Below are 14,005 nucleotides of genomic sequence, written 5' to 3'. Positions count from 1 at the left end.
TGATGTGTAGGCAAGTAATTTTACGTGATTTGGGGCTTTCCGCAAATGACGTTTTAGGAAACCTAAAGTTTTGTTAGAGGCTGAAATGATGGTATGCACGTGCGTACGCCAGTTGAGGTCATCTGATACAGTGACACCGAGGTATTTAAAGGTGTCAGTTGATTCAAGAGTGACATTATTAATTGTGTACGCAAACGTCTGAAGGTTATGGCTGCGGGTGAACGACATGCTTTTGCATTTGTTAACGTTTAGTGTGATTAACCAAGTGGTACACCATTCTAAAATATTAGTAAGGTCACTTTGTAGGGTTATCTGATCCGAAGTGTTAAGTACGGTGCGGTAGATAACACAGTCATCCGCGAACATGCGCATATTACAGGATACATGCAAAAGTAAGTCGTTGATATAGATGAAGAATAGGAGCGGGCCAAGAACCGAACCCTGGGGGACGCCTGACGTTACTGGAACCAGTGTGGATAGGCGATCATTTATAACAACGTACTGCGATCGATTAGTAAGAAATTCTGCAATCCATGTTAAGACAGTAGGATGTAAATTTAACGGGGAGAGTTTCGCAAGTAATCGTTGGTGAGGCACTTTATCAAACGCTTTAGCATAATCAAGAAAGATCGCGTCAGTCTGTATGTTACTATCCAGGTTAGTGTGGATGTCATGTAGAAAAACTGCAAGCTGTGTTTCACATGACAACCCCTTTTGGAAGCTATGTTGTGAAGGATGGAAAAAGTGATTACTGTCAAGGAAATTTATTATGTGGGAGTAGATCACATGCTCCATGATTTTACAGGGGACGCTTGTTAGAGAGATAGGGCGGTAATTTAGTGGGGAATTTCTGCTACCTGACTTGAAAACAGGAACGACCTTCCCTGTCCTCCAGTCGTCTGGAATGACTCCTGAAGAAAGTGACTGAAAAAATTAGGGTGAGATAAAGTGAGACGTTGTGTTTGGTGTTTTTCAAGATTTTGGTATTAATTTCGTCCATTCCAGCAGAAGATGATAATTTAATATTTTCTATTATGGATGAAATTCCAGTTTCACAAAAATTTATCGCTGGCATGTCACAATGAAAGTCATGCAAAGGTAAACATGGGGGTGCGGTCCCTTCATCAGAAAAGACAGTAGTGAACGTGGTGTTGAAAGAGTTCGCACAGTCTACGTCCGTAATCCTTTCATTCAGGTCACTGGTGAGTACGATTTCTCGCGGTTCGTCGTCTTTCAGTGTTTTCCAAAACTGTTTGGGATTAGTTTTTAGTAGCTTAGGCAATTCTAAGTGGTAAAAAGAGTGCTTTGCTTGATGTAGAGTAGAAAGGTAGTATTTATCTGCTTCATAATATTTCTCCCATGCTTTTGGTTGATCTCTAACCTTTGCAACCCGGAACAGACGTTTCTTTTTATTTTCAAGCCTTTTTTAATGTTTTCGTAAACCATAGTTTGTGAGGACTGCCTCTGAAACTTACTTTAGGTACAAATTTATTGGTTAATTCCTTCAGCTTTTCTTTAAAACGTGTCCAATTGGCGTCAACATTATGGTGGTGGAAAGTTGTCTGAAATGTGGGAAAAAAATGTGCAAAGGCCCTCATTTATCGCTTCATAATCGCCTTTGTCATACAACTGTATCGTTTTCTTGTACATTTCGCACTTTGTTGGTCGAAAAGAAAAGCCAGCATGAATTACTTTTTGATCGCTTATTTCCTTGAGATAATGGATGTACGAAAGGCTTTCGTGGTTGTTGGTTAATATTAGATCTAAGATATTGGATGTATCCTGTGAAACACGTGTTGCTTCAGAAACCAGCTAGGTCATGTTAAAATTGAGGCAGATATCGAGGAAGTTCCTGGCTTCGGTTAGTCCTGTCGAAGAATACAAATTGTCAGTGTGCCAGTCTATTTGCGGGAAGTTAAAATCGCCAAATAGTAGTATGTGTGCATTTGGGTGAGCAGCAATAAGCTGACACGTGGTTTGGTTAAGCTGGTTGCAAAATTCGAAAGTAGTGTGAGTACGGTGTGTGGGCGTGATTGGATAGTCACCCATAATATTTCCAGCTGTGACCGAATATTGATGACTGCGCAAGACAATCGTTCGTGGAATGCAATCAGTACACCACCACCGCGCAAAGATGCACGGTCATTGCGATACACACGAAAGTTCGGTAGGTCCGATAGCACTTCAGTATCGCTCATGTCGTCAGTGAGCCACGTTTCGGTAAGTATTAGTAGATTACTGCTAGAGGAAAATACAATGCTAGATATATGTTCACGTTTTTGAAGAAAACTGCGGATATTAGTGTAAATTGCAGAAAGTGAAAGAGCATCGCTAGAGACAGCATATGCTCGGTTCTTTTCTTTCTTTTTTTGGTGCTTCGTCTGCTATAATAATTCTTTGATGCTGTTAGTACTGTCGTCAAAGACGTAACACTTTTGGTTCATATACAGAGTTTTGAAACGGACGGAAAATGGCTTGTTCTTCCTTTTCGCAAAAGCAATAAGTTGTTTACGTGCATTTTGGACTGGGCGCGAGAAATCCTCACCGATGCCATAACTTGTCCCTTTAAGCATCCGGCCATTTGACAGTATTACAGCTTTGGTCTTGTGTGATGCAAGCTTTACTATTATGGGCCGGCAGCGACCAGCTGAGGGACAGCCGAGGCGATGCGCACGCTCTATATCCCTTGGTTCCAAGGTTAACTGTAAATTATCCCGGCAAAGGTTTGCGACCAACTGCTCTGTCTCTGCGAATGTTTCCAAGGAGGAGGGGTCGGGGATGCCGTAGAAGATTAGGTTGTTCCGCCTCGAACGGTTCTTGGCGTCATCCATACGGGCTTCCAGCTCCGAAATTCGAGAGGCAGTGCGCTCTGTGTCAATGCGCATGATTTCAATTTCTTTCCGCAGTGGTACCAATGCCTGATAATGATTTTCTTGATCTGTTAGTCTTTCGTTCAATTTCCCTATTGTTTTGTCAGTATTGCCGAGTTGAGCTTTCAGGCCTTGTATTTCTGCAATTACCTTCGCTTGGCCGCCTGTCAGACTACGCAATTCCGCGAGAAGGGCTTCAGTAGAAGGGCCAGGGTTAGATTCAATATCTCCAGCTTGGAGTAGTGGCGAGTGCATTACATCAACACATTCAGCAATAATAGTAACACAGTACCGTGGGCTTGGTAGCTGTACCAGGCAATAATTACTCGTTTTTTTTGCAAACATAACGTAAGGTTCACCAACCTGCATAGCGAGAGTGAACTGATTAGTGGTCCGTGCACTGGCACAGTCACCAAGCCCACAGGATTGCGCCGAAGGTGCTTGTTCCTTTATAGCTGGTAGACTCGTTGCTGTCGACGATGATGCGGCAGCCCAAGCTTTGGAGAGTTCCGCTGTCCAGTGTGCCCCATGCGGCTTAGGCAGGAACTGCAGCCTGCCGACAGGTAGGAGCCGGGCAGTGGGTCCGTAGCTTCCAGGATCGGTGATTCCGCATTCCGATGTGGTCTGTGATGCCGCATGCGCAAGCGCAGGCAGCAGCAGGCGCACAACACAGTAAAACACCTGCATAGCGAGAGTGAACTGATTAGTGGTCCTTGCACTGGCACAGTCACCAAGCCCACATTTAGCCCACGTTTCACATTTAGCAGACAGTGCGCATTGTCAGCTTGTGGAGGATCACCGGGTGGCGGAGCCAGATGGCGCCACGCTCCCGTCAACAGCGCCCGCTCCTTACTCACCGAGACCAACTAGCGCGCTGGGAGCGACGGGCGATGGTAGGCGGTAAGCAGTAGCGGTACGCGCTATGCTAAAGGTGCCTGCTACCTTGCGCAGGCCGTCACACCGTCGCAGTATCTCGTGCTCGAGTTCGGATCCATAAGTAAGGGGATGTCACTGATCAGTTTTCCCTTCAGTGCCGTCGACGTGACGATGAAGCATCACTGGGTCAGCTGGGTGTTTACATGGTTGTTGTAACCATGCAAACGGCGCTGCCAGCTTTGGCATGAACGAGTTGCAGAAAACAGGCAACCATGGAGTGTAAACTTCCGCCACGTGCTAAGATAGGCTGTTTTGATTGGTCTCAAAGTGTGTCATCATTGGGAGAGTGAAATGGGAATGGGAAGCTGCGCGAAAATCGAGCTGAGTGCAGCATTTTTTTTGTTTGTATTTTGAAATTTATTCATTGAATAGCTTCCGTTCCTATTCATTGATTCTCGTAATTCTTTTTGAGCCAGCATCTGTGTGACATAAAGAATCCGTTTGAAGTGCAACCGGCATCCGTTCAAGCAGTGTTTCGCAGCTCCTTTAAGGTCCCGGGCAATGCTGGCTTTCGTGGCTCCATGCCGCTTTTCCGCTTCCTCAATAATATGGAGCTTATCACCGAGCGACAGAACTGCCCGTTTTCGGGGCATCGTGCGTCGCGTTGCTCCACACAACTCAAAACCTTGCCGAACGCTGGTCGCTAGGATTACGACGAATATCACATGCGATGAACCTAGGCCTATCCACGCTACCTTGTCGGCGATCTACTGCTGCGAAACCGGAAAGAAAGAAACTCTTCCCCAACGCGGCAAGAGGCGACGCCGCCGATAAGAGAGGGAGCGAAAGGGAGAAAGTGATTGTGGAGAAGAAAACACGCCATTTCAGCACAGCGGGCGTCGCGGAGGGCAGCTGGTGGGGGAGAGAGAAACGAACGATGATGAGACGAGGCAGGAAAGAAAGCTGCGGCCGCCGGAGCAGAAAGAGATCAGCAACTCCTTTCTTTCGTCCGCCGGTCCGTCCCGCGCTTCGCGAGAGTCGTCGTATGACGTGTGTCCGGCGTAAAATTGCGTCGGATAACCAGGGTTTTTAATGCATTGCTTCTATGGGGACTTCGCCGGGACTGCGTCAATCCGTCGTAAAACCCGGGTCGTCGCAAAACCGGGGGACGTATAACCGGGGTTCCACTGTAGTTGCACACTGTATGAACGAATTTTTTAGAAAAAAATCTCGTTCTAGCTAACTTCCAGCACGGGTTCAGAAAAGGATTCTGGACGGTAACACAACTAATTACAGTAGTAAATTTATTTTTTTCCTGTGTAGATAATAAAGGCCAAATCGATGCAGTATTTTTGGATTTTAACAAGGCATTTGACAAAGTTCCTCACGGCAAACTAATTTTTAAAATGAAAGAAATTGGCATTCCTGATATTTCAGTAACATGGATTACTGCATAGTACATGCATTAGTTTGAGAAGACTAAAGTAGTTGTTAGTGTTGCGCCTGTCCTTGTGTTTCTCTCGTGTACGTGGTTTGTCTAATGTTTTGCGCACATCGATCATTTGTATTATTATCGGCCACCTAACCTTCTGCTGCCCCCTGCTATGCTTGCGTTCTCTTGGAATCCACTCCGTTACCCTCAAGGACCAGCGGCTGTCTTGCCTTTGCTTTACATACTCTCCCCTAGCCCATTTCTTCCTCCTGATTTCGACACTGCAGAAAAATGCTTTATCATTCGTGTTCATTATTTGAACATGCGAAAGTTGCTTTACTAAATGTAAAAGGAAATAATTTGAGCCTACTTATAAGGAAATTGACGGTCATGCACCATTTGTTCGTTGTACAGTTGAACCTCGATATAACGAACTAGTACTCTTCGGTAAAACTTGGTTATTGCGAACTTGGTTGCATCAAGGTTTTTGTTGTTCATTGGTGCAAATGATATCGCACATTCCTAAAACCCTCCCATTCTGCTTTATTTTGCTCGGGTGCGTTTGTGAAGATATTACAAGTGACTTTAGAAGAAACAACAAGCACCTTGAAATTGGCTTAGTCTTCAGAGCCGAGCCGCTCCCCGTACATTTATATTACCTCAGTGAACTGCGGATATCTGTAAATCTTGACTGAAAGCTGGAGGTAAATGCCGCCAGTGAGAAAGAACCGCAAATGTTGCTGCCACGAATACGAAACCACATGACGCTGCGGAAGGCAGTTAATGGCTTCAAGCATCCTTGCGACCCATCACGTGCTCTAGCAGGCTGATAGGAATGGGACGTGCAAGCAGCAAGTGCCCGCAAAATAGTGCAGATGGTTTGGCTTGCTTTGTGCACCGTGTCGTCAACCATGTGTGCATGCGCGCCAGTTGCGATTTGCCATCGACTGCAGTGCCTGTACCTCCCCCACATAGCTCTAAGTAGTCTGCACTTCACATGACCAGGTGCGATGGTGCAGTTCGGTTTAAGGAGGTTTAACATTCCAAAACGACATTGGCTATGAGGGACGCCGTAGTGGAGGGCTCCGGAAATTTCAATCACCGGTGGTTCTGAAACGTTCACACACGTCGCACCGTATTATCACACTCACTATTGAGCTATATCACGCGAGCGCTCGGTCAGGTGCTAGCACGATGTAGTTCATACTGAGCGCGATAGTACATGGGCGTCTTGCATTTCGCTTCCATCGAAACTCTGCTGCCGCGTCCTCGGGATCAGCAGTCGAGCGCCCTAACCACTGAGCCACTTCGGCGGAGTGAGATGGGCGTGAGTTATATCAAACGTTGTTCACAAACGAGAAACCTTTGTTGCACAAGCTTTGCACAAGGCAACCCACTTCATGTGTGGGGTTGAAGTAGGGGGATAAATATGTTTTCCCTGCTTAACTGCCGGACCCGTCCCGTGATTGTGTACGCTACAGAGCGCACACCGACCACAGCGGGCCTTGTTCTGAGGGAAACAAAGGAGCGACACTCTGGCTGACACAAAAAGGCATTTACTGCGACCACAACAACGCCAACCAGTAACAAAATACGCTTAAGAATCGAGGTCGTCTGACTCACCATCAAGGTTACGAGCGAATATTCGCCCACGCTAGGGCAGGGGATACTCCGCTTCCGGACGGGACGATATGCGGGAGAACATTCCTCCCGTCCGCGGCGTTCATGTAATTCGATGCTGGTGCCCTCCCTTGTTAGTTAAGGCAACTGACCAGGGACGCATCGTGGGGAAGAAAACCGTAGGGGCCTAGTCCTCAAGAGCATCAATGTTATGTGGTGCTACTGCTGCTTGCTTGTTGGTAGCAGTAGTAGCATTCACGTTTTTACAAGCAAAAATTTTTAAATTTTACTGAGTGGGCAGTGGGCTGAAGTTTTCTTTTTGTGCTTACGAAAACATTGTTGTACCAAAACGGTGGTGCGAAGCTACTTCGTGAAATTGAGCGAAAAATGCATGCATTTCATTGGAAGTAAAAAACGGAAACGAAAAGTTTTGTTGCATCTCGAAGTTCATTTTATTGAGGTTTGCTCGTAGTAAGTTTACTGGTTATAGTATAGATGACAACTACAATGGCCAGCTTTGTTGTTGTGTTATTTATCCTCAAGTCTCCATGCAAGTTTTGACGCTGTTTGGTACTGTGCTTTTAGGCCTGGTGTGTCATGCAGTGAAAAGCTGCTTTTATTTGTGAAGAATATATGAGCCATCTGCAAAGTGTGTAACACACTGAGTATACAGTTTGTGGGGTTGAATTGGGGAGATAAATACGTTCTCCCCACTTAATCGCGGCTGTCACGGTTCAAAGCTGCTCGGACCCCACCCCGTGATCGCGTACTCTACCAAACGCACGCCAACCATGGCGGGCCTTGCTCTGAGGGAACAAAGGTACGACACTTTAGCTGACACAAACAGGCATTTATTGCTACAGCAACAGTAACACCAGCTAGCAACAAGGTACGCTAATGATTCAAGGTCGTCCGACTCACCAGCAAGGTTCCAAGCGAATGTTCGCCCGCGCTAGGTCAAGGGATACTCCACGGCCTGGGCGGGACAAGATACGGGAGCGAGTCTTCCCGCCGCTTCCTCACCCTGCCGGGGAAGAGCGGAGCCGCGAGCGACACGTCCTCTCGTGACGACGATCCCAGCCAAAGTGCCTCCTGCCCTCTCCCGCGCGTGGGCTTCAAGCAGTCTCTCGCGCAGCGACGCTGGCGCCCTCTCTTGCAAGTTAAGGTAACTGACAAGGAAATGCGCTCCTCCTCAAGGTGAGGCTGCCACTGCACGGTGCCTCGCAGGAAAGCAAACACAGGGGGCTGCAGGGCAGGTCCCCACAAGTTTTGTGTGGATTTGCAGAGTGCAGAAGATCACGACAACGCTGTGCACGGGTGCACCAGAGGCGGTGGCCAGTTTCCCTCCCAGGAAACATTCCATACTATCTAAGCTTCAGTTTTATGAAGTGCCTCTCTTCAGAATGTTTGTTCATTTGACATCGTGATGATATTGGGTGTGCCAACAAAAAGCCAATGAGAAGGCTTGACGAGGCCAGCGCACCCTAAAAAGACATTGCAATGGTAGACAACACGATAGCACTTTCAGAGAAAAGCAGCAAAAACAACAGATTTGGCATTAGCGCTACAGCAGTTAGAACTCGTTTAGTTGATGCGGGAGAGAGTATCTCAGCACCTGATAACATAGTTTGTTGAGATCTTAGGTACAAACCATTTAAATGTAGTTCTTGTAAAGTACTTTGACACTTTGCATTGTAATCCTGGCAGCTTTATCATAGAGCTATTGCTTTTATTAACACTGGCTTTATACCGCCGATTTATAAAATGCCCCGTGGCCGCGAAAAAAAAAATACTGAAAATGCGGTAGTCTTGAGGTGGCTCTATCATGCAAACACCTGTAATCCCGTGACGAGCACAGAGCTTCGGCGTGCTGGAAGACATCGCGAATGTAAGCGAGATGGGAACGCGCATTGACGTCGGGATGGAGAGATTGCTTCTAAAAAAGAAAAAAAAAAAGACGAGCGACGTGTTAGCGTCTGAAAGTGGCACGGTGCTGAGATTGGACCACTGGCGAATGCGCGGGCCGACAGTTAACATTGCCACGGGCGAGTGGCCAAGCTCAGGAACCAAAACTACGCGGCCAGGTTATTTTTTTGACCTAGTGACAGGGGCCCTCCGAACATTGTCACGCCTGCCGTTAGGCCCACTTAAGAGGTGCATGGGTTACAGTGCACCATGCAATAGGCGGGATTTTTATAGGATCGCTTGCCCTGTTGTGACACCTCGACTCGCCCCTTCGGGAGCCTCACGCAAAGTCCCGCAAGTAGACTTTTCCGCATAGCATAGTTGACCAAAACAATATGGCGGTGGTCACGTTCAGAGAGTTAAGGTGACAGAACGAATGCCATGGGTGTGGGCATTAATTAGATAACATATTACGGAAGGTTAAAAAAGTAAATGCGCTTTCGCGTTGCAATTGTTAGAAGCTAGTCGTCCCCCATGTTGTTCTCAGCACGTGTGGTATGTGGGAAAGCCCACTTGCGGAATTGCACACAAGGTCAAGCCTAGCAGCATTGGAATGCGATCGTTCCACGCGATAAACGATGGAGAAGAAAGAGAACAGGGCCTTTATATTGTTTTCCTGCAACTTTAAACTCTATATTCAGATAATTTGCCCAGATATTGCACTTTTGCAACAATCAGATTTACGAAAGTCTGCGCGGTATACGATCGCTGCCGAGTGTTCGGGAATTTTCGAATATTCGAAAATTCACAAATATCATTTCTCGAATACGAATATGAACCGAATATGAAACATATTTGATTCGTATCCGAAATTTCGAATATTCGCACACCCCTAGTTTTTATGTTTCGATAATGACATGTGAAATCCAGAGGGGAGCGGAGTTGCAAGGAGGGGCGGGGAAGGCGTGTCGGTAGGGAAAGGGTAGCTCGCTTGAGAGCGGCACGAAACTGGGTGGGCAGTTCGCCTGCGATGAGGCTCGGGAAAGCAAACCGCGCGCTGGGTGCTGTTGAAGGTGGGGATCGGGGTCGCTTCTCGACACAACCTCGGTCAAGATGACGCCCGCTCCGTCCAGGACAGGAGTGCCGGTTAGTGGAGGAAGAAGACTTGGTTTATTTTACATATTTACAAGCTTTTGAGTTCTGAAGTGAGCTGCTTCAACTGCATCTGCAGTCCAGTTTTATACACTGCGTCTTCCCTAGATTCCTCTGGTAGGGGACGCCCTGGCCGTGGTGGGTGTGGACAAAACTTGCGCTATCACACACAAACAGACACCTCCGCACACATGGACACGCCCCTGGCATAAGTTGAGCTTGAGGGCAAGGGGTATGCGGCCAGGACCCCGTCGGGCTGGCAGGAGACGTTAGGTGGTCAGCCCGCTCTCCGCTGGTCGGTGAACTTCGAAGAAACCGAGGCGCAGCCCCGTCGGGAGATAATCCCCAGTGGTTCTGCCATTAGCGATGGCCGGCGAAGCCTGCAGACAAGCCACTGTGGCGATCCGTTCCCACGCTGGTGCTGTGCCCGTGAGGCCAGGGGTAGTCGGGTCGGTGGAGACGTCGGGGAAAATCGGAAGACAGCCGGAACCACTTTGCGACCCGTGGCAGCGACTCCTTAACTCTTCCCTGCCCACGCCTATGCCCATCGATAGCCTGCTATCGATGGTTGCAAGTTCGTATTTACGCGCTTTCGTAGCGTTTACGGACATGCTGTGCCATCTAGTACGTAATAAAATAACTATTCTTTCAGTTTCGGTTTTTTGTTTCACTTTTTCGCCGCGCGGGGGCTTTAAACGACACTTCGAAGTTGGGTGACGCTCCCTCGTTGTGTCTGTGATGGCGTCGACATCGCGCACTTCTGCTCCGCGCAAACGTCGCGCTTCCATCGATCCCGATGCATCTGCGAGCGATGTTTTTGAAGATGAAAGCAGCAGTGACTCGGAGGACAACTTCAGTTCGTCGGATTTTAGTACTGAAAGCGAAAGTGCGTCGATCCAGCCCGGAACGGCCGCAGGCATCCGTCGGTAAGTTTCGGTTTCTCTGAATCCTTTCGCTGCGCTCCCACGCTGATCTGTAGATATCCTCCGTGTGCTGAAGGTCAGATTTCTTATCTGCAGGGTGGCAACGTCTTTCGGGAGGGACCATTTGCCGGCGGCTGCGCAGGGTGTCGTGTTTTCTCCTGCACGACGGCCAGGCCTCGACCTCGGCATCGCGCTCCGGAGTGGCGCTAGGCGGTTCTCCAGAGCCGTTGATTTCTTTTTTCTTTTTTTCACTGGTGAAATCATCCGAGAGATATGCGACAATACAAATAAATATGCCTGGATGCATATTCTTGAAAAAACAACACGGTGAGAGAGATGGGTCCTGGAGGGAAGTAACACCGGATGAAATGCAGAAGTTCATCGGACTGCTAATCTACATGGGTATCGTGCAAGTCCCGCGTCTGCATTCATATTGGAACACGGGGAGATTGTTCGCAGGCCTTGTACCACCGAAAGTGATGCCGAGAAGGCGATTCAAGGCATTACTGGCCTTCTTGAGTGTGACGGACCCAGAGAAGACCACTGCCGCAACCCACGGGAAGCTTCACCGCGTATCTTCTCTGATAAAACACATGAACATTTCGTCTCCGCAGTTCTTTCAGCCGCATCGGTACCTGTCCGTTGACGAGAGGATGGTGAAGTCGAAAGGTCGTTCTGGAATTCGGCAGTATATGAGGGATAAAGTAATAAAATGGGGGTATAAATTGTGGGTTCTGGCTGATTCAAAAACTGGCTACACGGTTCAATTCAATGTATATACCGGAAAGCGAGAAGCGCCCAGTGCACGTGGTTTGGCATTTGATGTTGTGACGCGGCTGTGTGAGAACTACCTTGATCAGGGATACTTAATTTTTTTGGACAACTTTTACACATCAACATCTTTGTTCATCCATCTACTGGAATTCAAGACACTAGCTTGCGGAACGACCCGAAAAGATCGCCGCGGTTTTCCCAGCGAACTAAAGGACACAAAATGGGAAAAAAAAGCAGGAAGAGGAGATGTTCGATGGCTGCGGGACAAGGACGTATTGTATCTGCAATGGAAGGATAAGCGGGTTGTCCACATGATGTCGACAGCCCACACCGCAAACGACTATGTTCTTGCGAAACGAAGAAAAAAAGTTGAGAACAAATGGACCGAAGTCTCAATCAGAAAGCCGCAACTCATAGACGACTACAATGTGGGCATGCTGGGAGTCGACAAATCGGACCAGCTTATCGGATCCTACAACGTCCTCATGAAGTGCGTGCGCTGGTGGAAGACCCTGTTCTTCCATTGTATAGACATTGCTGTAGTCAACAGTTTTATACTGTTTGATGAGCACCGCCGACAGCATCCAGAGGTGGCAGAACTGTCAAGAATCTCGCGCTTCGACCAGTTTGCCTTCAGACTGGAACTGATTGAGCAGCTGCTGGGATTTGATGAGCGACCTTCTGTAGACCCCGTCGTTCCTCCAGTTGTTCCACCAGGCGGTGCACCCCAAGGTTTTCAGCACAAGCCAAAAAAAATGGAGCGTTATAGGAACTGTAAGTTGTGCTATGAAGACAGAAAAGTTGAACAGAAAACAAATGTCTTCTGTGAGACCTGTGCTATCAATTTGTGTTTCACTACGTCGAGAAACTGTTTTGCCCGTTGGCATGACACGCACCATGCCTAACGTTTTTTTTTTCCTCCTCAATAAGTTCTGGACATAGAAAGCTGAAATTTTGTGAAACATTGTACAGATGTATCCTCAACAAAATGTATATACTGAAATTTTTTTATATTTTGTGTGTGTGAAAAAATGTTGTTTTTGTATATTTTGTCCAGTGTTTGAAATTTTTGTGCAATTTTGTTTTTCAAAATTTTCTCCAATAAACATGTTCATTGAGACTAACACCATTAAAAAGACAATTTCCTCTTCTCAACAATGATACTATTTCCTTGAGTATCAAGCATGTTTTGTTGGAGGAACAAAAATATTTCCTATACCACCCAAAAACCACTACTTTTCCCATGGGCAGGAAAGTGTTAAAGGGATTTTCGCAGAACCCTGCTCCCCGCTTGTCCCACGCAGCAACGACCGGGCGAGCGTAGTAAATGCATACCGCAGACACATGGCGAGGTATTCTGTCTTGGTGGCAATCCTCGAGACAACGACCGGGCGAGCGCGGTAAATGCATACCGCACACATGGCGAGAGATTCTGTCTTGGTGGCAATCCTCGAGACATGCTAGTGCCTATCCTAATACCAGCTGGCGGCCATTCCTAATGGTGCACAAAGGGGTCGGAGGCAGGTTATCTTGCATCGCGCCGCCCTTTTTACGCCTTCCGTTCGCTGTAACCGATCACCAGGGCTTTATGACATTTGTTATACATGTGATTTTGTGCCATTGAAGCAATATATTTTGACTGTTGCGCAGGTCTCGTTCGTTATAAGCGAAAGTTCGTCTTAAATGGGACCATTATATGTGGGCTCGACTGCATTTGTCACAAAAACTAGATACCTGTTGGAGCAACATCTTTTTAAAGCACTTTGAAAAAAATAGAACAGATATTGTATGATAGTTTGACAGATTGTTTTTGTCTGTCTTTACGAATAACCGTGAATATGGTCTCTCAATGCCCTTATGGTCATGAAACTTCTCTAACACTAAGGGATAGCTTCATATGTTGGCTGTGCCTTCCGCAAGGTGGCGCTTCCTGTGGGGCCAACCCGCCACTACCCGATTTAAAGGGTTCAGCCTTATCCGTCCATCCGTCCGTCCGTCTGTCCGTCCATCCATCCATCCATCATGGATCATGGATGAACAGCCAGGGTGTCTTGAGAACAAAGAACATACTTGTTTATTCAGTGCTAATATTTATAGCCGAAGGTGGAAAGGGGTTACTGCAAACGGAGGGAGGAGGGTAAGGGAGCGTACAGAGATAGCTTGCGTTTTCATCTGATATGATACAGTCGGCAGCGGCCGCACGTCGTCCCGGGTCAAGGAAAATGGCCTGCAATCGCCATTTTCAAATTGCGCGTGCGGAGCATCTATTAGGCCTAGCAAGCAGCGAGTACCCTTGGGAGAAGCGTCGTTTCTTCCTCTTTCCAGCGAGCGCACGCGCTTCCGTCGAGGCTAGAGCAAAACGTCAGTAAAGTTAAATAAAGTTAACGCAAAAATCTGAAAACAGGAAGCCCTGATTGGCTAGCAAACCGAAACTTGAGCTCTGATTGGCGCAA

General features: G+C 47.4%; 2 protein-coding genes across 24 annotated transcripts in view; one reads left to right on the top strand and one right to left on the bottom strand.

Annotated features, from left to right (window-relative positions):
• LOC144132260 (uncharacterized) overlaps nucleotides 1-14,005 on the top strand; it is a 364,547-nt gene that overhangs the window by 229,879 nt on the left and 120,663 nt on the right. The gene's annotated exons all lie outside the window — the stretch shown is intronic.
• On the bottom strand, nucleotides 2,230-4,072 carry LOC144132264 (uncharacterized). The gene has a single exon (XM_077664567.1). The coding sequence runs from the start codon at nucleotides 3,555-3,557 to the stop codon at nucleotides 2,385-2,387; it is 1,173 nt and encodes a 390-aa protein (XP_077520693.1). The 5' UTR covers nucleotides 3,558-4,072; the 3' UTR covers nucleotides 2,230-2,384.

The sequence above is a fragment of the Amblyomma americanum genome, chromosome 5, assembly GCF_052857255.1.
Source record: "Amblyomma americanum isolate KBUSLIRL-KWMA chromosome 5, ASM5285725v1, whole genome shotgun sequence".
NCBI lineage: Eukaryota > Metazoa > Arthropoda > Arachnida > Ixodida > Ixodidae > Amblyomma > Amblyomma americanum.
This window is presented reverse-complemented; position numbering and strand designations above follow the sequence as displayed.

Coding starts and splice junctions, on each gene's coding strand:
- LOC144132264 (XM_077664567.1), bottom strand. CDS start 3,557: ATGCAGGTGTTTTACTGTGTTGTGCGCCTGCTGCTGCCTGCGCTTGCG.